We start from the raw sequence: 27,809 nt of genomic DNA, 5'->3' as shown, positions 1-27,809 counted from the left end.
GGAAGAGAGTTTTTTTAAAATATATTAAAAAGAAAAAAAATAAGTTTTGAAATATCATATGGTAATTATACTATATTATTACCATTAATTCTTTATCGCCTTTGACCAAAGTGTAGTTATCTTATTTTAATTATGCATAATTTTATGTGGACTAAGTAATTAAATATACAAATAAATATATTAAATTGTATAATTACATTAAACTATACTCAAGTTCAATTACATAAATATTTTCAAACAAGCTCAGAGTTTAAATATTTGAGTTATTTCAGAAACAGAAAAAATTGTCTACTTGAAAACCGAGTTTCTATTGGCGTTCATTGTCGGAGCAAATATAATATGCTATCCTCTCATACCAAAAGTCACACGCTCGATCGATGATACCCCTTTAATACTATTAAAACCTTTCCAAAGTGTTAAGCAATTCAATTTCCCCCAATTCTCTTGCTCTATCTCTCCCAAATCGTACGATTTAGAAAACCCTAATGTGATAAATGCTACTTTAACCCCCAATTCTGCAAACCCTAGAGCTCGTAGCTTTTGATCCTCGTTAAAATTCTCCTTTTTATATCGTTTTTGTAATGAAGAATCCTACGGACGTTTTTGAGTTCAAAGTTGAGGAGCAGCCTTCGGAAACCGAAGCTAATAGGTTTTGCAGCAAGTATACATTCACCCAAAATGGTAATTTTCAGCTTTATAAATTTTTGTTGTTATAGAAGTAAACCATGGTTTCTGAACTGTTTACATTTTATTTTTTACTTTTTGGTTCATGGGTGTGTAGTAACTTTTAATTTTATGAATTGTTTTTTTATATTTATTGTAATTATATTTAACTGTTTAACTTTTTAGTTCCCATATGCGTGGGTAACTTTTAATATTGTAACTCTGCTTCTGTATTTTTCCTTCAGAAAGTATCATGTCTTTTAAAACTCTTTTATGAACATTTGGGTTCTGTGTTTTCCCCTCAGCAAGTATCATGTGTTATTAAGCTCTGTTCTGAACATTTAGGTTGTGTATTTTATTGTGTAACAACTACTTCAATCACAAGCTAGTTGAGGGTCATTTATATGAATTCTCAATTTTCATTTCCCTTCATTTAGATATGTCCCCCTAACATTGAAGGTTCTTTAAACTCTCTATTGACATGCAAATCTTAAAAAAGATTTGTTTTTTCAGCGCTCTTGTTGACTTGGATTCTGTTCCCGTTTGAGTATAAATCAAACTCATGAACTCTGGTAGATGGAGCACACTAGTATATTTTTCTTAGATCAAGAATTTGCTTGATAGAATGTTAGAGTTCGTGGTAAGTATTAGAGTAAAGTTAGCCCCTGAATGGTCAAATGTAAGATGTTAGCTGTATCTTCACATCTATTTAATACTCCCTCCGTTTGAATTTATGCGAACCTATATCTTTTTTTGTCTGTGCCAAAAAGAATGACCCCTTACCCTATCCGGAAACAATTTACCTTTATGCAATGATTTATAGCCACACAAAATATATGTGCTTCATTTTACACCACAAGTTCAAAAGACTTCTCTCTTTTCTTAAACTCCGTGCCAAGTCAAATGAGTTCACATAAATTGAAACGGAGGAAGTATCAGAACTTTTATTTATATATATATATATATATATATATATATTTTTTTTTTCATTCCTTCTTTATTTTCATGTTGCATCAAAGCCTATACATCCTACCAGTGTTGTCAAAGGCGCGCTTAAGCCCTGAAGCGAGGCTCAAAACATGTTGAGCGCTTCGTCTCGCTTTGTGGGCGCTTTAGTGTCGCATCAAGGCTCTAAGGCATACTTTTCCTTGTCAATGAGTGTAATCCTGAAAATGCGACATTAAACATTTGATATTTTACTTTATCGTAATTTTTTTCAATTTCTTTGTCCATATATTTGTTATTCAACAACAACAACAACAACCCAGTAATATTTATTATTCATGCTTATAATTATTAGTCTTGGACTACATATACATATTTTTACTTTTTCTCCCGTTGCGCCCTTTTTCATTAAAGCCCATGCTTTATTTGCACTTTGCGCTTAAAGTCCCAACGGACCTTAGAGTTTTTTTGCGCTTTTCGCCTTTGATAACACTGCATCCTACGTTTCAAAAATAGATAATTTGGTATCTATATAAAGGTGGGGGCTGATCTATGAGTAGGAGATGTTGTACTAGCACCTACAAGCCCCAAATTATCAATAGGTTCTCTGAGCACATTAAAAATTCGTCCCAGTCATTTCACCTACCGGAATTCTTATAGGAGCTCCTGTCTCAATCACTTCTACTATCTGTTCCTCTTGTTAGACCGTCTGTAGCACTCATAGCTACAATGCTTACTCGATTATTTCCTAATTATTGTTGTACCCCACTAGTCATATTAATTGGTTGACTTGGTAAATTGGGAGACCGTCACCACGTCAAAGTGTTGAGGTGGATTTGGGGTCAAAGAACTAAGGGTATTTAATGTTGCTCTATTGGGAAATTGGTTATAAAGACCTGTGATAGAGGATAATGCTTTTTGGAGGGATGACTGCGGAGAAGTATGGGGTCTTGGAAGGGGGAGGAAGGTCTAAAATAGTCTCACTTCCCTACGAGTGTAAGCTATGGAGAAATATCTTAAAGGTTTTGAACGGGAAAATATCATTCTGGGTGGATTATGGGAGTAAGGTAAGTTTTTGGGGACCTTGGTGGTGCAAGAACAACATTTTGTGAATCATATTTCCAAATATGTATAGAATCTTCTGCCAAAAGGAGATGCTAATCTCAAAGATATGGAGTCTAGAACGAGAGAAGTGCATCGGATTTTGAGGTTTACGAGGAACTTACAAAATTGGGAGATTACATGATTTTTAAGTTTGGTCGAATTGCTTCACAAACTAGAAACTATACTTGATAGCCATGATGCACAAAGATGGGGGCTGGGGATAACAGAGTTTTTTCTGTTAAGTCCGACTATGAGAAGCGTTTGACTAGGGAGAAGTCAACTTTTTCACATGTCTCAACATGGGCCCCTTGGATAACGAAAAAGGTTTGCTCTTTCACTTGACTAGCTGCGAGAGGTTTGATCTTGACAATGGAGAATTTGAGGAAGAGGAAAATTACTTGTATCAAACTTATCCAAAAAAAATAAATTACTTGAATCAATTGGTGCTTCATGTGTAAAAGTTCAGGAGAAGAAGGAGAAGAAGGGCAAGGGCAGGTTTATAAGCAAAATTATGGGGCACATGAACCCATGGTCTTTCCTCAAAATTAGATATTTTATGTATATATTTTCTAAAATTGGTATAATATGAACTGTTGGCACCCATGCTTCAAGAAAGTTGAATGGTGCACTAGGTTGAGTTATTTACTAAGAGGGATAGGGATCAATTCCCATTTAATACATTTTTTCCTCCTTTTTTTAGTAGCGCACCCATGTACTAAAAATCCTAGATCCGCCTATGATTAGAAGGGAATGATCTCTTTTTACATTGTCAAAATGCATTTTGTTTGTGGTGGAAAATTTTGAGGTGGTTTGGACTTCAGATGATGATGTCAAGCACTTTAAAAAGAACAATGTTTACCTCCTTTAGCACTTATGTGGACAATATGGAGAGAGAGAAGTAGGAGAGGGTTTTATCGAGTAGAGAAGGATTTGCACACTTGAGGAATACCTTCTTATCCTTTGGTTCGTCTGTCCCAATTTATGTAATACTCTTTCCTTTTTAGTCCGTCCCAAAGGGATGAAACTTTTTTTATTTTGAGACAATTTAGCTTTTAACATCACATTTTACGCCTACTGAATGATTTATAGTCACACAATTATCTGTGCCTTGTTTTAAAGTTTCAAACTTTTTCTTCCTTGCTTATATTTTGTGCCCAGTCAAACATCACATAAATTGGGCCGCATGGAGTATTTTTTTTTGGGTGCGCACACAAGGTTCCTATGTAAAAATGATTGAGTGTCATTTGTAGAAAATCGTATCTTTTTTGTAAGGTTTTATACTTTTTCACTTTCATCCCTTTAACGGAGTTGCTGCCGCTTCTTTTTGTTTCTTCTTTCTCTGTTTCCCAGTTTGTACAAGCAAAAAAGAAATCCAAAAACAAAAGAAGACTACTATTAGTGGCAAATTAGTATTTAATACTTTCTCAGTTTCTCTGTTTCTGCTAATCTCTTGTTTAATAGTAAAAAATCAGCTTATATTTGCATTTATAAACCTTATAAAGCTTTTTTTCCCCGTTTAGTTGCTAATTGGTGTTTAATACTTTCTCTAGTTCTTCTAATCTTTTGCTAATAGTAAAAACTCAGCTGATATTTTCAATTATAAATTGATTAATGTCTCTTTTTCCTAATAACAATTTCAATGGCATTTAGCATTTAAAATATGCTAATAAGAGTATTATTTTTGTTGACTTCTTGTTTGTTTAGTTATTTTATTTATTTGTGCAATGCCATTTTGATATTCTTTTAAAATTGCGCTTCACTTCAATGAAGCAGCATTTCGCTTCTTCTCGCTTAAAGCCCTAGGGCCTTTGTTTCTTTATCGCACTTCTCGCTTTAAACAATACTGCTTTTTAGGTACAAATCTTGTATATGGGCATGTTATTGCCCCCTTTTTAATAATTTTTTTTATTATATCAAAATAAAGAGTAGACATACTGTTTCCTACGTTGAGCTCGTTTATGCTTTTGGTGTTGTGCATTTCTCATTTAACAAGGAAGGGTAGATGCAAGTCTAATAAGGATTAACTGCATGATCGAATTTGGGAGAATGACTTGACTGGTTTGTCCTCTTACCTAAGCTGTTAAAGAAGTGGAAAATATGGTTTTCTCTTGGGTGAAGTGAATTACAAAGTATGTTAGTATAGGAGCATATTTATCAATTAGATAGTAACATTTACTGCACAATTTGGATTTTGTGTAGTTGTTGTTCGAGAGTTGTGTTACTCATTAGTCTTGATTGGTACTTTGGTCAAATGAATTGATGGGCGCATTTGGTAGGTTGTTCAATATTTTTGTCGACTATCCATTTATGCATTCTTCCACCTCTATTTGTTTATGGGTTATTGGTTGTTAGGCAATTTGCAGTGACTAGTTAGATTATTCTGTAAACCCTGGTTGTCTGTTGCCTAAATAGAAGGGCCCATTGTGAGATACTTGAGGTTCTATTGGTCTACATACCTAATTTGTGATAAATTTAAGCCGGTTCCTACTGCCTGGTTCTGCTGAAAAAAAAGTAATAGAAGATCAGTCCTTTGTATTTGTGGATTCATCTATATTAATTTTGGTTCACATTTTTTATGTAAATTTGTTTGTCAACATTCATTTAAGGTGCACGAGGAACCAATATAAACTCGAAGGAGACTGGTGATGAACCTACTGTAGACATGGAAGCAGCTGACGGTGATTTCAATGGTAAAAGTGCTCGCTCAACTCTGGATGCAGAAGATTGTAGTGATGAGAGAATGCTGAGATTGGGTGGCATTCCAACAATTACTTCGACAAAACAAAGGCGATATCCTGATAGGGAACCTAACAATTGTATAGATGGAAGTTTCTTGGAAGGCAGTTCATATACTGGAACAGCTTTTCAGGAGATTTTCCATGGATCTCCTTCCAAAGTATAATGACAATCCATGTTTTTCTTAGTAGCTTTATCATTTTGATATATTTTTCTCTAAAAACGGCCATTTCAAAGATGGAATATGTGCAGGATGAATCAGTTGGCACAGATTCTGATGTTGATGAAAGCAGAAGTGATGAATCAGCATCATACTCATCTGCCACCCGAGACAATTATGGTGTGTTCTTATTGCCCGTGTCATTCTTTTACACCAATATCACAACAATTCAAATATTGTATGGTCTGCTTACGTAGCTTCTTGTAATTGTTTCAGACATCTTGGATGGACCATTATCAAATCATCAGTTTGACCAGTGGGGAATGGTAATGATAGCTGCTCAATTAATGAAAACATTAGTGTAGTGTAAATAATATCTAGCAATGAACACTCGCTAATCCTGCTCAGTTAGTAAGTGAATGATTGAAGTATCTGCAGTTGCTGGCACCAAAGTCTTGTCATTTTGTCTATGCTCTATTTCTATCGTTATTACATTTTAAAACAAACTGCATTTGCATTGATATTGTATTCTCAATGTGTAAATATAAATGTCAAAACCGATAATGATATGAAACCAGGTGAAGTTTTGCAAATATTCATGATGTACTTGTGGGAATATTGACTTTCAGGGACTACTTGGTACAAGCTCTTCATAAGGATTGCTGTTTGTTCTCTTTTATCCTTTTAACTTTGAGAAAGAAAAATGATACAGTTTTTGAGCAATAGCACTAGTGGAAGGTCCAGGTATCCACATGCTGGATATTATCTATCCTGAAAAATTCATGCGCTAGGACTTCTACTTTCAAGGATATCTGCTATTCTTTGGCCTGAAGTCTCTTAGAATTAATTATTGGTCTACAGTAGTGAACTCATTTGAAATTTAAATTATTTCATGACTTGTGCAGTTTAGTTTCTTCCATTTTATCCTTTATTTACCAATATTTTTCTATTTTGCAGTTTGAAAACAAGCCAATTGTTTTCTGTCCTGATTATCTCTATTATCGAGGAACATCCTACGCAGTCACAGACACTACAGTAACCTTTTCCAGTAATTGTGTTGAGGTCAAAGGCTCAACAATGAACGGGAATTCAGAGACATCTTGCATTCGCTTTGGAGTTGAAGACATATTCCAAATTCAATCTCATTTGTCAGGGAGGGTGAGTTTCATAGTTATTCATTTTGGAGCGAGTGTTATCTGATGCTTGCAGATGTCATGGGGCTGAAAGCTCTCATTGCTTTGTTTCCAGTTTGACGTGGCTGTGTTTAAGATCCATGTAAATAAAAGATCAACAACACAAAGTGAAAATGCTCACGAGAGTTCTGGTATGCTAACACTCATGCTCTTTTTCTTGATGTATTCATTTTCTGTTAAACTCTGGTTATATCTTAATTCTATGCTCTTCTTGTTTTGAAGTTTTTATGTTATTATGCGTAAGTGGGGATCAGTAATGGGGCTGTTTGGTCTGATTTTTGTATCCAGTCCATCCTTTCTCCCTTTCGCTCTATGGTTTTTGAGTAATGAACATAAGCATAGGAAATAAATTGAAAATATGTTTATTGTTTGGAGTTTCTTGTATGTGGACCTCTTCACTTTTGGAAGTCCTAGGGCTATGGGAATTGGGAAGTTGCTTATAACCTGCGAGAGCTGTCAAAATGGGCTGGCCCAGCCCAACCTAGCTCAGCTCACGTGGGCCTAGGCATTTTTATGGGTACTTTTGGTATGTGCCTAACAATCTTTCTTTCTTTCTTAAACTCCATGCCCAATCAAATGCCACCATATAAAATAGTGGAGAATTACTATTATATAAAATAAAAAACGCAATGAAATAACTTTTTTCGTTGTTGCAAAGAATCAAACCATTCTGTATAGATGACGTACTAATTATAGGTAACAGATTCCGTATTGGACAAAGATAATGTAGAAGAAATCAAGCCTCTTACTACTTTCCAATAATGTAGACAATATCAAGCTATGTTGTCGCGCAAGTTTACTCTTCTGTCCTTCCTTTTGATGGTACCTGTCTTCTTTCCTCTCACCATTGTATATTCATGTCTGTGTTGCCGTTTGTATCTACATAATGCTTCAGTCTCGTCAGTTTGTTTCTTAGAATGTGATTTGGTTTCTTCAACTTTATCCATTGTATATTCACATCTATATTGCCTTTCTTATATACATAGTGTTTCAGTCTCGTCAATTTGTTTCTTGAGCTTTTTCCAAAAAAAAAAATTGTTTTGGTTTCTTGAACTTTCTCTGTTATATATTCACAACTCTAATGCCTTTCTTATGTATGTAATGCTTCAGTCTCGTCATTTTGTTTCTTCTAAAGTGTTTTGGTTTCTTGAACTTCCACCTTTTTGGCAATCTCATTGATAGAGAGGCAAAATATCTCCTTGTCCTCTCTAGATTCTCTTCACAATTTTAAGCTTCTACCCCCACTGGATAGTAGAGTTTGGTCTCAGGAACCTTCAAGCCTTTGTACTTGCAAGTCTCTTCTCTTAACTGCTTTGTCTTAGGAACCTACTAGATTTTATTTTGTCTTAGGAACCTACTGGATTTTATTCTTCTTTTATTTCAAAAGTGAAGGTTCCTTCCAAAACTAAAGCTTTAACATAGTCTGTATCGAATGACAGGCTAAACACTTGTGATTTGCTTCAAACTCAGAGCAAATAATGGTTATTTCTTCTAACTAGTGTGTAACGTGTAAAGAACTAAGCATATCAATGAGTTTCATGCACACTAGATGATGCACTGCTCTTTGCAAAGGAAGTCTCGAGGACATTATCTGCAATTATGGGGGAACCGTATGTCCTTTTTGATGAGATTTTGTGGCTTTGTAGTTATTGCAGAAGGCAAAACTTTGTTGGAGTATGCTATATTTGCAGTTCTGAGATGAATTTGGATTGAGTGAAATGCATTATTTGAAGTTAAAACTAGTCCAACTTTGGTTTTGGGCCCAGTAGTTTTGGCATTGAAATAGTGCAAGGCAGGAAGATAGGATCAAATGACATCCAAAGGGGCAACACTCATTCTTGTATACTCTTATTTGCTTTAAAACTTTTGATGTTGCTTTTTGAGGATAGCGTGACGCCTAGGCCTTGTTTGATTCTTCATCAACATTAATAATTAATGTTTTTTCGTAAGAATCATGCTTTTATAATGTAAAATGATATTACTAGAAAGAATAATAAAAAAATATAAAATTTTTATTGAAATGAATTTACTCTCCATCTCCAAGAATAATATTAACATCTTCATTGTGACCTCTAAGAAAATGCAGAATCACATGAATCATGTGATCGTGACACAATACATTGCAGAACTGCAGGATACTGATGGGTTCACTCACTAAATGAATATTTTAAAGCAGGATATCTTTTTCTTGAAGTATTCAAGCAGAATATGGCAGTAGAAGTATCCGGTATCATAACATACGACAACTATGTTTGAGTCTTCAAGCATACTCTGTTAAACATTAGAGCATTTATTTTGCTGTCTACAGCTTTTACTCTCAAAGTTGTATATTCCTTGCAATGACCACCAATTAGCGTGGAGCTGTTTCAGAAATCTAAAATCTGGTTAAGAGTTCAGGGCGGATGTTGCGCTGAAACGTTAGCAGTATTGTGATGTTGTTCTACCAGGTTCTCTAACCTAAGTTCAGCTGCAGGAGGACAGCAGATCTTGGTTGATGCTACATTTGTTTAGGGCTGAATTAGAGCTGAAACTGTTAGGAAAATTAGAGCCTTTCATATTGGAAAATCACTGAATTTGGAGGGTCAAATATTCAGGTTTTTAGAGCTGCTTAGGTTGGTCTGTCGACGTGCAGTGATTTGGAATTTTAGGAGGGAAACCATAAGATTGAAATCTCTGAAAATCCTGTTGCATTCCCTAGGAATGTCCCAAAGATGAGGCTGAATAAAGAATTAAAGAAGCAACAAATGCTTGCTTTGAATCCATATGAATGTAATCATGATCTTTCACCATTTCAAGTTCCAGGTACTGCATAAAGCAAGGATTTTTTTATAACTTCGCTTCTTTTCCACTTAGAAGTGCAAATCAAATAGGAAAGATTAATAAAATGAACTTAAGGCCTTATTGCCATATTAAGAGCAAACATGTTGAGAGATCTAAGGTTGTAGGGCAACTTCAACTCTAGAAACTTAAAAAGAAAACTGAAAAACTTTAAACAACTTATATTCTTAGTGTTAAACCTTTGACGCATGCTACAAGATAGGTCCGTATATATTAATTTTTCTTCTTTCTTTCTCCACTTGTGTTTTATATTTGTCTTTATAGAAAGGCTTGTGTTATATATACATTGATGCAACATGTCTAAGAGAGTATGAGGTGGTTTAGTGTTTGCTGCTTGTTTCCTTGAAATCCCTATGGTCTCCCCTGATAAATTTGATCTTGCCTCTGGTAATGAATGCTGAAGTGCTTAATGTCAAAGGTATTGAGGAGGTGGAGTTTGCTGTTAATGATTTTGACTTGTCCGAGAAATGTGAAGCAATTCAATCTTTGGATGGCTACAAAGCAGTATGGAACTAGTGAGTCCTTTCAATCACCTTTTCTCACTTGTGCTATTGCTTTTGGTTGCAGAATTAATGTGTATATTAATTCCTCTTATGTTTTTGCTAGTTTTTGTTGAATGATGGGTAATTTTTGCCTGTTGAACTGGATTTTGAATTGTTATTAGTTCTAATTACTGGGGCTAATTCTCCGTGGAGTAACATTTTCTCATTCTTCTTTAGTTAAGAGGAAAAAATTACTGCTAGAGACATATGAATCTGGCTGCTTTACTGTGTTCTAGAGTTTCTTGTAGACTGAAATGCTTGGTTTCTTACTCCACTTTCATCCTCAGCTGGTTGGTTCTACCTCTTGATTTTAGTGCAGTGTTGTTTTGATATTTTAATAAGTCCCAGTTCTATCCATTTGCTGACAATTGCTTATTATTGGACATCATGACACTGCCCTTTCCAAATGCATGAACTTTAACATTGCTTCAAGCTCCATCAAGACACTGAGCTTGATTGATTCAGCGACTCTGCGTACCTAGGACTTAAGCTCTTCATTTATTATTTATATGTTGTAGTTGTGTTATTCTGCTATAATCTTGATCCACCTGGTCATGTAGCAATGAGATTGAAGAATGGAGGGAGAATTCACATGGAGAAACATCAAATCAGCAATCTAAGAAATATTTTCCAAGGTTAGTGAAGCGGTTTGTTATACTCTCTGTCTTTGCTGGTGGAGATTTGGATTCTGTTACATGAAGGGTCTCTTTTCTTATTTGTGTTAATAGTTGTCTTGTATCCATACTTTCTTATGCGATTTTAGTGATATTACTTTGGCGGATGCTTATAACTTGGTAAAAACACTACCCTTTCTCTGTGCATGTGCAGTATGCAGAGCCATGACTTTGGTACACAATATTTGGTTTCCATTTTATGGATGTTCTTTATTCTCATTCCATCTTTGACTTAGTAAATTAATCTTGTGGTGAGGGTTTCTTTGTCTTGGATTCTTTTCTCTCTGAAACTCTAGGTATATGAGCTATAATGGTCGAACTTCTGTCCAACAACTAGCCTTTTCCCCATATTCCTTATGCAATAGGTGATCCATGTTTTGGCACCTCCATGTTGTCCTTTTTCTTCTTTTTTTCCCTTCCTATTATGGTATTTATTCATTGAGCTCTTATCTTTGACTGGGTAACTTAGTCCTGTAGCAGTAGGCAATGAGAATTTGGATGTTGATATATCTAAGCTGCCTAAAAGATATTCTCCCAGTTGATTGAAACAGTTTGTTCTCCTTTGTATGTGGAGATTTGAGTGCTGCATTGCTTTTCTATCCAGGCTTTCTCGTTTCTTATGTGTCTGTGTGTCTTTTCTTAGGCAGAGTTTAACACATCGGGGTTCATTGCGGGGTTCATTGTTTCACATAATGATCATCAAAATGGGGTGAAAATACCCATGCTGTTTTGATTAAAAAAAGGTTTATGCAGCAACTGTGAAGATCATCAAAATGTTATAAACCACTAACTTCATAAAAGAAAGAATCACCCAAGAAGGTAACTACATTGCTGAAAATCAGAGCAGCATGCAGGATCAGCCAATCAAAAGAACCAATGTATACATAGGACCCGTTTGGCCATGAGTTTTGCCAAAATAAATTTGGGATTTATTTGGCAAACACATGTTTGGCCATAGATTTTGCCCACATTTTGGCAAAATCCCAAATCCCAAAATCACCTCAATTGCTGATTTTGGGCCAAAACATGATTGTTACATTTTTAAATTATTTTAAATATTACCCCAAACTTTTATAATTTGTAAAAGAGCCCACATTTATTACGACCAACTAAATATTTGATGAATATGCTCCCTTATCAGCTCAATCCTTTGTGCATCTTACTTTTGCTTCTGATTTGTAGGCTAAATGGCTTTCTGAACACTCATATCAGTTAACTTTTTCTTCTTAATTAGGAGCCGTAATTTTCTAATGGGATTTCACTGTAATTAATGATTTATATAGTTCATTATAAAAATGATAATTTTGTACCAAACTTATTTAAGTTCAGGGCTATGGTTTGTGATAATGATACTATTGGGTATTTGTGATAGTTTTAGAACTTGTGGGTATAAGTCATGTTTCATGTTTTTTCAAATAAAAAGTGAAATATGTTTTGAAAAATCATGTCCAAACACATTTTCATCTTCAAACCAAACTTCACCCAAATCAGATTTTTCAAAACAAATTTGGGAATCTATGGCCAAACGCTAGCATAGTAAACCCCTGAGTAAATTTGGTTTTGGCACTGTTTTGGAGCGGGAATGAACTAAACTTTGGCAAGTGGGCGCCTGGGCGGTAGGACTTAACCCCACGAACCGGTCCAAGGTTCGAGGCTCAGATTCGCTGCACTGTGGTGGGCCCAACCTGGCCTGACTCAGCTCCTAGGGGGCTGAGGCTGTCCACCCCTTAAAAGCCCTAACTTGACAGGCCCAGTATACGGTTTAGCTCGAGATCTGCCAAGCCCACTTCCCTCAAGACAAAGGTATTCTTTAGGATGCTACTTTTAAGATATGACCCTTATCTTGTATTTCCAAGTTTAAAGGGTGCAACCAACTTCATAGAAAAGGCTTTTTGTGAAAAAATACACACCTTCGGTACATGTAACTTAATTACTATTTAAATTTATGACTTAATACAAATTAAATAGTTGCTATTGAAAAATTAACATCATATGAATAATCATTATTAGATTAACATTCTTACAAGTTACAAGGAATATGTTTGATCCCTTGATCTTGTATTTCCAAGTTTAAGGCCAAAATCAATTCCACCAAAAAAGAGAGGCTCTTTATTTAACAAAGCTCACACCTTTAATAGAAATAACTTATTTACTGTTGAAATCTATGAATTTTATACAAATTACATATTCACAATGAACACAATTAGCGTCACATATAAATAATACTGTAAAGTAAGATAATAGTTGTCGAAGAAGTTAGCTGAAACCAAGATAGACGTACGATACAAAGGAGGAACTGCAAGAGAAGGGGTAAAGAATGGATCACAACTTGGAAGGGTTAGAGAAGAGAGAGAGAGAGAGAGCACAAGACCCCGAGCCGGATTTTAGAGAAACTTAAAGAAAAAGAGAGTTTCGAACCTTAAAATCGTTGTTCCATTGTAAACTATATATTAGATTTGAATAAAGGAGATGGTGTAGAATGGACGTGGGTTCTACCTAGATGGAGTTGTACTTGTATCATTATCAAGAGTAGGTCGTTGGTGAAGATGACATGTGCTGGTGCATGGCTCGGCATTGACAACAAAGAAAAGGCACGCGAGCCTCAAAGGCTTTGGTTCAATGGCAGAGCACAATGCATTATGTGCGGGTTAGATGCAAGTGACGAGTTCGGATCCTGCCGCAGACAAAGGCTTGGTATTTTAGTAAAGAATGATAGAGCGCGGGCCCATTATCCATTGTTTTTGAATTTTGCACTAGTTGGCCCTTGGGGATTTGTCGATTATAAAACAAAAGAGGCACATTTTCTCACACACGATGCTGGTGATGGTTTAGGTTGTGGCTGGGTTATATGTTTATATAAGAGGTGCGATTCAAAGATCTTCGACTAGAGATTAATTGAAGATGTGGTTTTAGTATGTTCATTAGAGTTCTATAATGGATTCGTTTTTTATTTTTTCGGTGAATAGAAGAAGGGATTTTTTTATTTATTTGATAGGGGATATAGAGAAGCGACTTAACTAACTCTGGTACCATGTGGAAAAAGAAGAGAAGAGGAGAAAGAAGAGGTGTGGAAAAAGACGGTTAAAAGATTTTGGTAATGTCTAGATTGATCATTTCCTCAAGCCGTTGTGGTTCAAATAGTTTGTAAAGATGCTCTAAATTAGGAAATAATACATAGTGATAGTAATTGATATCCCTAATTGATCCCTAATTACCTTTAATGTGCATGATATTTTTAATCTAAATTCATATTTACAGAATATCTGTGATTGCTTTCAACGAAAGAAAACTATGACATCGCACTGCAGTTATGTGTAAGGATTAAAGAATAGAATTTTGGCTCTGCTCCTGACATGTTCTCCCAGTTGCAAACTAACCCATTTTTAAGTTATGGTTGTTAATCTGGTAAAATTCAGGATGTCCATATTAATCCTTTTCAGTGTACTTTTACTGGGCCTCACTAGGAAGTAGTTCAAGGACAGACTTCTTGGTGCAATATTTATAAAATTAATGTTGAATTATAAAAGGGACCCTTTTTGGCTTGTAAAATTTGGTCTTTCTCATTTGAAGTGTTAGTGGTAATTAGATATATAATAAAAAGCAAGATTTCTTTTCGTACTATCTGATGCTGAAGAAATTCAAAACTTTGCAGTTACGGTGAGCCGCTTGAAGAAGTTTATTATCCTAAAGGAGATCCTGATGCTGTTTGCATTAGTAAAAGGGACTTTGATCTTCTGGCACCAGAAACATTTGTCAATGATACAATTATTGATTTCTACATACAGTAAGTTCTCTGATTGTCATAGTCATACCAACATATAATTTTGGCCTACAATGAAGAATCATTGAATATTCTGAAACTAGTCACCTTGCTTAGTGCATGCTTCGTACATTTTCTTTTCTTTGTTCTCACAGAATTGAACAATATGTGAGGACTGTTGATTTATATTTTTTTTCCTTTGACTTTAAACTTAATTTCTTGGTTTGCTTTGTGCCACACCATTCTCATTTGGTATGAATTGAAACTCAAAATACTGACAGGTATTTAAAGAATGGAATTCCACCAGAGAGGAGGCAACGATACCATTTCTTTAACTGTTTCTTTTTTCGAAAGTTGGCTGACATGGATAAAGATCCAACCAGTGCATTTGATGGCCGTGCTGCTTTTTTGCGTGTCCGTAAGTGGACAAGGAAAGTGGACTTATTTGATAAGGACTTTGTTTTCATTCCTGTAAATTACAAGTAAGAAATGTGAACTTCTGTTTTCTGTAGAGGTGCTCTTTTGTAGTTAGTCGTAAGTAACTTATCTCGTGAACTGACAGTTATCACTGGAGTCTGATTGTCATATGCCATCCTGGTGAAGTGGCTAACTTTACAGGCAAGTCCATTCTGTTTTGCTTGACTTTTGCATTTGCCTTACTGTTTTTCCTAAGAAATTGTTTTGTGTCTTTTAGATGATGATACTGCAGTTGGCCCAGTCAAAGTACCATGTATATTGCACATGGATTCTTTTAGAGGAAGTCATGTGGGTCTCAAAGATCTTCTGCAAAGGTAGCAGTTTCCCACTAACCAGATACTAATATTTGAGAGAGTTCTTCAATGTTTGCCAGGGTACCATGCAAGAATATCTGACAAGCAGGGGTAGTAGGCAGTGATGCTTGAATTATCACTGGTCGTATCACTACCAAGCTGTATAGTTTTTATGGATGTTTTTATAAACTGAAAGTTTAGATGCTACAATTTTTTCTATCTTGTCTTTAGGAAAGCAATGAGTGCATATGGGGTTGAGATTATGCAACCACAGGCAATTGCGTTCTAATAAACTAGGTGTTTATGGGGTACATATGTCAGGCTCAGCCTAAGCGTACTCATTAAATTGGCAATCATAACTATTGTATCATCTTAGGAATCATTTGGTTCAACGAAAGTTATACGGGGATTATATACTGGGATTGTAATATGGAGATTAACAATCATGAGATTATTTTGTGCATATGTATGTATATACGGTGTGTAATCTTAAATATGTGTTTGGTTTTGAATGGTATAATATTTGCTTACTATTATACCCCTGAGATTCTTAGTAACATTTATTTGGATTAAAACAATGCTAATTCCCATGTAAAGCCTTCTCAGTTCATTGGAACTAGAAGGAATTGATTGGATCCAATATCGACTACCTTAGAAATGTGGATAAATAAATAAATGATAAATAGTACAAAACAAGAAGAAAGATCATGTTTCCTTCTGTTCTTTGTTCTCACCTGGAAAAGCAACTATAATAATAAGTAGCAGTCATTTGAGGAGATTGTCTTCAAAGTTCTTTTTTTCTCATTAGGTGTGGAGTAGTTGGATTTGGAAATTTTTATAGAGCAACTATTAAGATAGAATCAGTTGTTTGTTGATTATACAGATATTTGATAGGAACCTCGTCATGCTCCAACTCTATAGTCGTGCCTCAGTGTCAATCACTTTTCTGAACAATTATATACCCTGCAGAATCATCTGCTTCTCACTTAAGTCTTTATGCTACCCACCCTGAACCGAAGAGGAGTAGGGGAAGATAGACTTAATGATAAAAAAGATGCTTGAAAGATGTTTTATGTAAACAATGCAATCTTTCTACTTCATCAGAGGCTTAATGTTACAAGTTAATTCAAAGTTTTAGCTGGCATAGAGGCACTTAAAAGTTGTATCGTATTGCTTCAATACTCTATGCTGCTGCAGAATCTAATGAGTGTTGTCATTTCCATCTTAGTTTGCAGTTATTTTCCTTGCAGACAGCATCAAATTGACTGAATTTGACTTCAATGCTGTCTTAATTTCCTCTTTTAATAACAGCTACCTCTGGGAGGAATGGAAAGAGAGGACAAAGGAAACGTCTGATGTTGTCTCCTCAAAATTTCGAAATTTGAGATTTCTCTCTCTTGAGGTACAAGCTGAAGTTTCATTGCCCATTCCTATAAATTATTTGCATTCCCATACAAATCTTGTCTCATATGAGGAATTTGAATGTTCAGTATGAGAATAAATTTCAAGTTTATGAGATGATGTAATTTTACCTTCTTTGATATTGCCTTTCTGTGTTAGAGACATGGTCTCTAGTTGATTGTGATGCTAGTTGGTTAAGAATTGTGGTTGTCATCATCCTCATGGACTCCTTGATACAAATGTTTTGATATAAAATTCACTGAGGGGGAATGGTATAAAGGTAAAGTGCATCGGATGTATGACAAAATTTATTGGATAAGAATCACTATGAAGTTGAATTTTCGTAGCAAAGTTCTGTTTTCGGTAATATCATTAAAATCTGTTCAAGTGTTCATATCCTACCACGTCAAAGGCTGTGGTTTGAAAGAATTTGTACTTCCAAAATTACATTGGAGCCAAATCATTGATTTGTGCATCTATGGTCTTTAACATAACTAACTTTGTCCTAAATTGCCAAGTGGTTTATTGTGAGGCTGCAACTTAGCTTAATGTGGATGTTTTTTCCTCTCCTTTTAATAATATATAGATTGCAAAGGAGAAATGTAATCGAAGAGTCTGAACAAAACAACATATACCCTTTTTTGCTACCAGGGAAAAACCCTTTGTCCCATATGATCTAAGATATCTTGCTTGCTTCTTCAGGTTAATTGAGAAGTTACCGTTTTTCTTCAAAACTTTTTCTGTGTATCATATTACGTATAAAAAAGATCAGATACACTTCTAAATGAAGAGCAGAAGTTCAAGTTATTATAGGAGCTGATTTTATGCCTACTTTGGACCTACTTGGATATAGAGAATTATTCTTGCCTGGAAGTTCAAATTATTATAAAAGTTGATTTGATTACCAACTTCAGACACAATTGCATTTAGAGAATTGTTCTTGTATTACTGCCTCTGTGTAATAAAAGTTGGTGTCATTGTTAGTGCTTTGTATACAATGATTTAATGGATGATACAACAACAACAAACCCCGTGTAATCCCATAAGTGGGGTCTGGGGAGGGTATTGGGTATGCAGCCTTACCCCTACCTTGAGATGGTAGAGATACTATTTCTGATAGACTCTCGGCTCAAGGAAATATGAAAAAAGAAGCAGTAGCAACAAGCAGTAACACCAGGAAGATAATAAGAAAGCTGAAGCGAAAGAAATAGCAGGTAGTAATAGAAATCTAAGAGTAAGAAAATACAAGACTAACACTCATACCACTGTTATGGACAAGGTCATGTACTCGGTAAGTTGAAACAATGCCATATCCTGCCTTATTACCTCTCCTCAATATTATTTTGGCCTACCTGTACCTCTCCTCAGACCCACCAAGGCCAACCTCTTACACCTCCTTACTGGGGCATTTGTATTTCTCTTCACATGCCCGAATCATCTTACCCTCGCTTCACGCATCTTGTCCTCCACGGGGGCTACACCTAATCTTATCTATCTTGGTATGCCCGCACATCCATCTCAACATCCTCATTTCTGCTACCTTCATCATCTGAACATGCAAGTTCTTGACTAGCCAAAACTCTACTCCATACAACATAGTCGGTCTAATCACCGCTCTGTAGAACTTAGCTTTAAGTCTTGGCGGTACATTCTTATCACATAAAACACCGGATGCAACCTTTCATTTCGTCTACCCCGCTCCAATACGATGTGTGACATCCTTGTCAGTCTCCCCATTTCTTTGGATTACTGATCCAAGGTACTTGCAACTCTTCAACTATATGGAACGGGGTCATTGAGAAATTTGAGAGAAGATTAGCCTCCTGGCAGATGCAATACCTTTCTATGGGTGGTAGACTCACACTAATCAATAGTTTCCTAGACAACATTCCCACATACTACATGTCACTACATCATATGCCCAACAAAGTGTTAAATTGTTAAATCAGTTGGACTGGATAAGGAGAAATTTCCTTTGGGAAGGGAATAACACTGAGCATAAGTTTCATTTGGTGAAGTGGAAAAAGGTCATCCTCCCAAAACACCAAGGAGGATTGGGAATCAAGGACCTGGCAATTCACAACAAATGCCTACTGATGAAGTGGCTTTGGAGGTACACACAAGAGGAGCAACCTTTGTGGAAGATGGTGGTCAATGCTAAGCACGTAACTCAAGGCAATTGGTGCACTAAACTCACAAGAGTACCCCATGGGGTGGGAGCGTGTAAGTGCATACGCAGATTGTGGGAGAAATTCTCTGAACACCACCACCTTACAATTGGAAATGGGCAACAAATCAAATTTTGAAAGGATAAATGGTTTGAGAATTCAGCCCTAAGGATTGACTATCCTAACCTGTTCCAAATTGCAAGTGATTCCGACTCTACATTCATTCAAAATAAGGATGGCCCCATTTGGAATGTTACTCTAAGAAGGAATTTGCAGGACTGGGAGGTTTCTGATTATGTTCGACTGTTAGAGGCACTACATGGCAAATTCCTTTCTTGCAAGAGATGAGGATGGAATTACCGATCTTTGGCCATGGAAATTAATATGGAGAACCAGACTACCACCCGAGGTCATCTGCTTCAGCTGGACTGCACTTTATGAGGCATGTTTGACTCAGGAGAACCTTGTTAAAAGGAACTTCCAGTTAGTTAATAGATGCTACATGCGTCAAAGGGATGTAGAAACCAACAACCACCTATTTCTACATTGTAGAGTTGCAGCAGATATTTGGAGCATGTTTTGCTCTATTTTTGGTATTAGCTGGGTTATGTCTCACAACATGAAGGAGGCATTTCAGAGTTGGGGCAGCTGGAAAGTTGATAAGACCATCAAGAATATCTGGAAAATGATACCTCGTTGTATTTGTTGGAGCATATGGAATGAAAGAAATAGAAGATGCTTTGATGGACTTTCAACTCCTAACCACACCCTAAAAGCTAAATGTCTTTTGTTTTTATTAGCTGGGCAAATGTTTCCCCTGTAGATTCCCCCGAAACATTTGTGAACTTTGTTAGCTCTTTGTATCTAAGTTAGCATATATGTAGTAAGCTAACAAGTGATCTTTTTTTTTGCTTTTTGAAGCTTCTATGCTTCTGCTGCTTGTAATATTTTGCATCTTCTTGATGACATCAATGAAGACAATTATTTCATCCAAAAAAAAAAAGAAGGTACTTGCAACTTCCTTTCTTGCAAGAGATGACTTGTGGATTAAGCCCCACATCCACGTCCACGTCCGCTTCATGAGCCATGTGACTAAACTTGCACTCCAAGTTTTTTGTCTTGGTCTTGCTCAACTTGAAACCTTTAGACTTCAGGGTTTAAAGGTTTGTTAAGAAAATAAATCACCTGTAGGTCCCTTTTCCAAATTAAAACTAATATCTCACATCGATAGTACCCAATGTGACGACTTCCCCTATCTTTGCAGAATGCGCTTAGTGTGACAGCTTCTTAAATCAGTAACTTTTTCCTCACTCCTCAATGCTTTCTGCGAATAATAAACACAAGACACCTCCGACTAAAAAATCTAAATCATTATTAATTTTGGGCATAGGACTACATTTTATAAAACCTGTGGTAAGCAATATTTTTGGATTGTGTTGTTGTAGACTAAGGATGCAATACTTTATCTTTAGCATAGAATGTGAGTCATGTTACCTCTATTTGGGCCTTCAAGAATTTGGGCATGTTTAGTGTGAATTGTGAAGAGAAATCTGAGGTTGATGGGCCGGTTCTTGGACCCAAGTTACTGGTTCACCTGTCACTTAACTGATAAAAATTAAAGCTCTCTAATGTTTCTTTCACTAAGAAATTATTTATTTCTCGACTCTTATGCTTTGTTAGTGCATCTTTGGAGAGAGTACCACCTTACTTGCATTTTCTCTTCACCGATTGTAGCTACCACAACAGCAAAATCTATCAGACTGTGGTCTCTTTTTACTACACTATGTGGAGCACTTTTTGGCGGAAGATCCTGCTTGTATCAGTCCATACAGGATAAAGAACTACCACAATGAATTTGTAAGCGTGCTTGATTTGCACTTCAGTGTTATTCTTCAAAGTTCTTCAATTTTTGTTGTCTTCCACAATTTTAAATCACTTATTGCATATGAATGGACATTAATTTTTTGATTTCCTCTATTCTGATTTGATGCCTATCCTAAGGTGTATTAATTGTTGAATCCTTTAACCTGTATGGGAAATGTAGTCTCAGAAATAGAAACCTTCTTCAGTAAGATAGTTTTGAGACCACTTGGAAGAATTCTCTGTCTGATATGCATTAATGTGAGACAACAATGTTGAGCTGCCTTTACATCTCTGTTATCTTAGTTGTATTTGATACATGTTAATCGCCTTTAACAACTGTGTTTTTTGCGTGTATGTGCGCCTGATGTACAATTTGGCATTAACTGATATGCATTAATGTGAGACAACAATGTTGAGCTGCCTTTACATCTCTGTTATCTTATTTGTATTTGATACATGTTAATCGCCGTTAACAACTGTGTTTTTTGCATGTATGTGCGCCTGATGTACAATTTGGCATTAACTGGTTGCAGTTAATATTTGTTTTGTGGTGACCAAAAACTTGGTTTCCCTGCGTTAGTGAATAAATAATGTACTATCCCCTCTTATGTCTTGTGGGAATCTGCTCATTACCTTTTGTCAGGCAATAGGTGCATAACCACCCTATGTTTTTGAACAGCCATTAACCCGTTCTCCAATTTGTGACAAAAACAAGCTCAGAAATGCAATCAGCCCTGTGTCTTTAAATGTGGTTTTGATGGGTGGGATTACCTATGTGTCAAAAATCACTAGGAGTAGGAGAGCAACTCCACTCCAATTTCTTTCTCAAGGTGCGGTGATTTACTTAACTAAAAGTAAGGAAGTAATTAGTACTATATTGCATCAAGCGTGCTGCTGCTTCAGATTGCTTCTTCCTTATTTTGCTTTCACGAGCAAGTGATCCTGAGAAGATATTGTGCATTCTTACAATAGTACTATGGTTATTTAGAGTTTCATCTTTATTGTTAAATGAAAACTTTGGTGCACTTCTTAATTTCTCTCTTAACCAGAGTATATTGAGCATTAAATTTTTTTACTGGACTTATTTATGCTACTGGTTGCACCATCTGTGACCACCCATTCTCCCAAGTTATAGAGAAGAAAGAGCAACGGAAAAGAGATAAAGGAGGCAACTGCATATGAGTGGATTATGGGTAGGCTTGATATATTTCAGACATTTGTGCCATGTCAATCGAACTATCTCCTGGGTAAAGAAAGGAGAATCTAGAAAAAGAACTCCTCTCCCTGCTGTGAATATGAAGAAAATAGATCTTTTCCAAATTGAGGAACTTGGTCTTGATTAAACAGAGCTCTCTGCTACTTCCACATAGCTGACATAGTATAGTGGTTACCTTGCTTAGTGTAGCATTCGTCCTGGTTAGCAAAGTCCATATCCTTAGATCTCGGATTGGTATACTAATTTTCTTTCCTTCTTCCCTTCTGCTAGCATCATTCTTCTCAGTTCTATTTTAGTGACTTCGATTATTTTATTATGCTGTTTATGCGTTTGTTTCTTGCATTCGTTACTCTTTTCCGGATTCTTGCTTGTATGCTTTGGGAATTTATTTTTGGAATTTTGTTTCTTTGAGTTGATGAGTTTTCATGCATACTAATTACTCTACTTTCTTTTGAATTCAGCTTAGCGTAAACTGGTTTCAACCTCATGAGCCTTCTATAAAGCGCAGTGCAATTCAAAGACTAATCAGTAACCTCCTCAAGAACCTTTCTCTAGAAAATTCTCCCTCTTGTGCGAGTGACAGTTGTTATCCTGAAGATGGTCTCAAGACAAGCAATTATGATGAAAATGCTGTAGAATTAGTATCTGAGCAATTTGGTTCATCAAAGAGTTCAGACAATTTACCATGTTCTCAAGCTAATGAGATAAACCCATTTCCTACTTCCTCCCTCAGGGGTGTTTGTGCTAGTGATTCAGGCCTTGTTTTGAACGAATCTTTTGAGCCTGAATCTGATGAAGAGTCATTGCTTGACATGCGCTTTGGTCACTCAGCATCTTTTAACGAGTTTAGGAGTTCGTTGCCACCAATACAGGTATGTTGTTATATATCGGCAACTAGTTTAATAGTTCTCAAATTGGTAGACATAAACATGAAAATAAGTACCTATGGTTATAATGTAATCTTCAGATCATGAAGTTCATCATTGTCCTATTTCCTTTCACTTTGCCCTTTCCTTTTGGTTTCAAATGAGAAAGAGGGTGGTGCTATCTTCTACGAGCAGTATACTGATTATTGATGCATAACATAGAAAAAGCTAGCTACTTCATTGAATATGTTCTTAGAATATCCTTGGGAACTAGGAAGTATTTATGGTTTAGTGAAAGATAAATTTCTTTTCCTTTTTAAGCTTATTTTGAAGAAACTGAATGATATGGTTTGATTTATAATCTAATAACAGTATGTTAATATAGTTTCTCTATATAAAAGAGTAAATTATAATATAAGGGATAACTTTGCGACTTGTGAATTTAATTATAGCTTTGTTACATAGAAGTTAAAAGAGGTGAGGTTTAAATGCATGCCTCCAGTGAAAAAAATTCAAGTATAATTTCTGACACAAAATAGAAAACAAAAATTTAACATATAAAGGACTAACTTATTTAAGTTATAAAATAATTTATTTACACTAAATATCAATGAATGGAAGTTTGTGTTATATCTGAAACCATAGGGGGTATGTGTTACATGCTGAAATCTCAGGGGAGGTTTGTGAAATTATCTCTAAAAAGTAAGAATAAATATAATAATCATATTGAAGAAGGAATTGAAAATTCAATTAATTGAAACATATGAAGTAAAAGCGATGTCAAACAAGTTCAAAAATCATTTTTAATTTTTTTAATTCAGATGCAAATTTCTAATTCAATTAGTGACTAATTCTTCTACTAAAGTTCTAATTTCCTGTCCTAATATTCTTATATATTCATCTAAACTTTCCTTAACAATTAGTGTGTCGCTTGTCATATGTATTATTGTCTAATGTTGTCTTCTCTAAGAACAAGTTATGGGCATTGAGGTGTACGTGGTGCCTGCACTATATTGCCGGTTTAGCAAGGCGAACGACCTACCCTATGTTATACCAAGAGTTAGGGGCTGGTGCGTGTATAAATGGCCTTAGCGACACCTGCTTTTATTGCGCGGCTGAATAATTACTTGATTTTCTTTCAAACTTGATGTGTGGCATTTAAAACTATTAGTTTAAACACTTTGCAGCAAAATTCAGTAAAATGATAATATCACCAAAAAGAAATAATCTACAACTCCTTGGAAAGAAAATTGGATCCATCATAGTGGGATGAGGTACAGTAAAATTAAGTGAGTCCATTTCCAGCAATTCAAACAGTGCCAGTGATTTGGCCATCTTTTGCTACATTTGAATGAACTTGTCTTTGTACAATTTTTGCTTTAAATAACTTGATAACTGTCAACTTTTTTTTTGATATGGTAAAAGTTGATAACTGTCTACAAATTGTTTATCTCAAAAACAGCGTAAAGGTTAAATTGGAGTTGATATTATCAAAAAATTCCAAGATTTTTTCTGTTATTCCGAGTTCCAACTGACATTTTTTCCGAAACTTATCTCAAAACTAACACTTGTATTGTCACTATCATGCGTTCCATGTCACAATAGCAAATTGAAATGTTACATGTCAGTTCTTTTGTTTCTCCCTTACAGGCCCCCAAGCCCATTTTCCCAATGGCCCATATTTACCCTCACCAATCCCAGCTCTTCAAAGTTGCAGCTCTTCCCCTCAAGCCCCTCTCTTTCATTAAATGATAGGCCTGTAGCTAGGACACACATTAACATAATGATCGAATGCTTTAAAAAATGCTCCCTAGATGCACTTGAATCCATTGATTAAGTTTGTCTGTGTGTGGGTGAAAGAGAGAAATTGAGAGAGAGAGAGAGAGAGAGAGAGAGAGAGAGAGAGAGAGAGAGAGAGAGAGAGAGAGAGAGAGAGAGAGAGAGAGAGAGAGAGCTGTGCAAGCGAGGAACAGAGAGGTGATGGCAGGTGAACAGAAGCTCTGTTAATCATACAGGCATCAGAATTAATTTTTTAACATTGCAGCCTGACATCTTTTCTCTTATGTATGTAAGAATCTTAGTGTTAGTTTTGGAATTACTTTTGAACACGTGCTGGGATGAGAGTTATATATAATGCAAGTCTTTATATAGAACTTTTGCAAAGATTCCCTTTCTGAGAATTCCTTAAAAATGGACGGTGTTCTGTTATCGTGGTCATTTATGATACTGGTTCACCTTTTGGACATCAAAGGAGTAATCTACAATGCATCTTGTTGACCGCTCCTGCTTGCTTTATTTTTGCTTGGATATTAGCCAGTTGTCTAAGTTGGATATCTGATGGACTGATTTTTGGTTGTAACATTCCACTTTGCTAAAGGGTCTGATTCTGTTTCATATGCATTATATGCATAAATCACATTGAATTCGTATTATTGTGTTGAAACTCTGCTAGAAGTCAGAGTTGTTGATGACCTTTTTGAAACAGGAAGAGGTAGAAGCTAGAGATCACCTCGTGTATACGTCAACTGAGACTGGTCTCCAGCATCTGGGTGGTAGTGGATCTGAACCCTGTGCTTTATCCTATTCATCAGGGTCTCTGACTGCTGAAGCTTCCTGGATACCTGGAGTGTCAGTTGTCGAAGCTGTGGACGAGGAAGACTCATCACCAACTAATTCAGTCCACGACTCTGAAAATCCATTGGAAGTTGAGGTTGTAGAACCATGCAGAGTAGATCAAAACATGAATTCAGATGACAAAATTAATCATCCAAAATCTGCATCTGTCAATAATATTGATTGTTTGGTTGATGGCGAAGCCACTTCTGGCGAGCTGCTGGACATCACTTTGGCACAATGCTCTGCCGAGACACATGATAACAGTGATACTGGTCCTGTCACCTCTTGCCAGGAAAACCTATATGATATCCATGGAAATGGAAACCTTGCCTGTAAACGTTTGCTGCTCATGGGTAGCGGTCCTGGCTCAGAAGCAGATGCTCAACACAATGTGAAAAGGATACGGCTTACACCCTTGGATGAAGGGGAAGTAGCATTTAGAAGTAACTTGTTAGATGATCTGCATTTGTAGATTAACGTATGGGAATCTTATCAAGCATTCTTTGCTCTCAAGGAACTAGGAATACAAGATTATCTGTTAGATGCACACCCCATCCTGTGAATATATTTTAGTGGGTAATATCTGTACACCCGAGATCTGATTTGTTGTAAATGCTCTTAACCCGGGTTTTGGTATCATCCAGTTAGGCACTAATAGGTGCTTGATATACAGTATTTGGACTGATCGCGAATGCTGTCTTATTTTAGTTTCTTATCTATGCTAACAGATATTTGGTTGAATGCTGTCTTATTTTAGTTCCTTAACTATTTGATGCTAACATGCTTATGCAGAAGCATTCCTTTTACGCTACTATATTTGCAGAAACTCTACTGCGGTTGACTTTGTGACAAGTACTCCCTAGGCTTTCAAAAGTTGTACAAGGTTATAGCTGGGCTGGGACGAGTTTTTCAATTAAATTGGGAAACGACTTGAATTGAGAGCTAGACTAGTAATAAACCTCAAGTTAGGAGTTAGCTTAGGGTTTTGAGTTTTTACCTTAAAATAATCGAATCCTAGTGTATCAGTTGAAAATTCAATCCAAACATATAATTAGATTTTTCGGTTTCAATTCTTATTTGTTTCTGCTCTTCAGGTTTCTCTGGTCACGTATGTCACGCCCCGACCTCGGGGAGCGCGACCGGCGCTCCACCGAGATAACCCGGCCGAGCAAGCCTGTACAATACTTTCTACCCGAACTCACTCATGAATAAATGGAAGATCTATAGACAGTAGGGAGATTCATGTGAACAATACCACCAATCCATTATCAGCAGTTTCATCATCTACAAGTTTCAGAATACATACACTTTCATAGTTTGATGTGGAACGTGTGATGCAGTTACCAAAATTACTAGTTTGACTTTCCCAACACCGACATACCACCCACACAATGTCTACGGAGCCTCTAATAGATACAATAGAGTACGATGATAGTGCCGGCAACAAGGCCCCGGCTATACCTCAAAACATAATACATAAGGACGAAAGATATACGACCCCAAATGAGGTGGGGTTCACCAAGTCAACTGGGAAGAGGGTGTACCGCTATCAACGATCAAAGACGCCTGCTGTGGAACCACCTGCATCCATTAAAGATGCAACACCCCCGACAAAAAAAGGACGTTAGTACATATGAAATAGTACTAGTATGAATGACTAAGCACCCTCTCAATAGAACGAACGATAAAACAAGAATGAACAATCATAAAATCAATGGGAGTCTCAAACAATACCCAAAACATCAAGTTTTCAAGTGATTTCCATGTTTTAAGTTGGGAGATCTTTAGTACCGATATGCCACCGTTTACAATTTCGATTACAATTTCCAACACAGTCACTACCATGTGTGCGGCATGGCGTCCGATCACGACCCGATCGGCTAGGCTGTCTCATACGAGACATCAACCACAATCACAATTTCAATTTCAATTTTCAACACAATCACCACCATGTGTGCGGCATGGCGTCCGATCACGACCCGATCGGCTAGGCCGCCTCATCCGAGACATCATCCTTTTCTATCAAACATCCCATTTCATAACTCTTTCACATCTTTTTATTTCATTGGCACTAGTGGTCATAATTGTAATATCCCCTTTTTGTGTGGCGTGTTGGCCGTATTTCATATTTTATATTTCATGCTCACCTTTTCACTTTCAACCATCATCATGAATTTTCAACAAAAGGCATTTACGTTCAAGACACTAAGCATACATACGAGCAAACAAGAGTCTCAAGTGCATTGAGATTTCTTACACAATTGGCATTAGCTATCATTTGAAACGCAACTTGA

General features: G+C 36.2%; 1 protein-coding gene across 2 annotated transcripts; it reads left to right on the top strand.

Annotated features, from left to right (window-relative positions):
* The first annotated feature begins 223 nt into the window (after positions 1-223).
* Positions 224-26,256, top strand: LOC107786561 (putative ubiquitin-like-specific protease 2B). Of its 2 annotated transcripts, none has more exons than XM_016608052.2 (16): positions 224-681; positions 5,319-5,608; positions 5,701-5,788; positions 5,885-5,934; positions 6,566-6,766; positions 6,857-6,932; positions 10,058-10,154; positions 10,742-10,816; positions 14,508-14,639; positions 14,897-15,097; positions 15,178-15,233; positions 15,310-15,406; positions 16,697-16,787; positions 20,689-20,811; positions 22,495-22,905; positions 25,385-26,256. In XM_016608052.2, exons 1-16 carry the CDS (start codon positions 582-584, stop codon positions 25,985-25,987), a joined length of 2,691 nt encoding a protein of 896 aa, XP_016463538.1. In that variant the 5' UTR covers positions 224-581; the 3' UTR covers positions 25,988-26,256. The 2 variants fall into 2 exon arrangements, with proteins under 2 accessions (XP_016463538.1, XP_016463536.1); XM_016608050.2 differs by having other exon boundaries at positions 10,043-10,154.
* Positions 26,257-27,809: the final 1,553 nt, after the last annotated feature.

Source organism: Nicotiana tabacum, chromosome 12 (genome assembly GCF_000715075.1).
Source record: "Nicotiana tabacum cultivar K326 chromosome 12, ASM71507v2, whole genome shotgun sequence".
NCBI classification, from domain to species: domain Eukaryota; kingdom Viridiplantae; phylum Streptophyta; class Magnoliopsida; order Solanales; family Solanaceae; genus Nicotiana; species Nicotiana tabacum.
The sequence above is the reverse complement of the archived record's forward strand: the minus strand, read 5'-3'. Positions and strand labels throughout refer to the sequence as shown.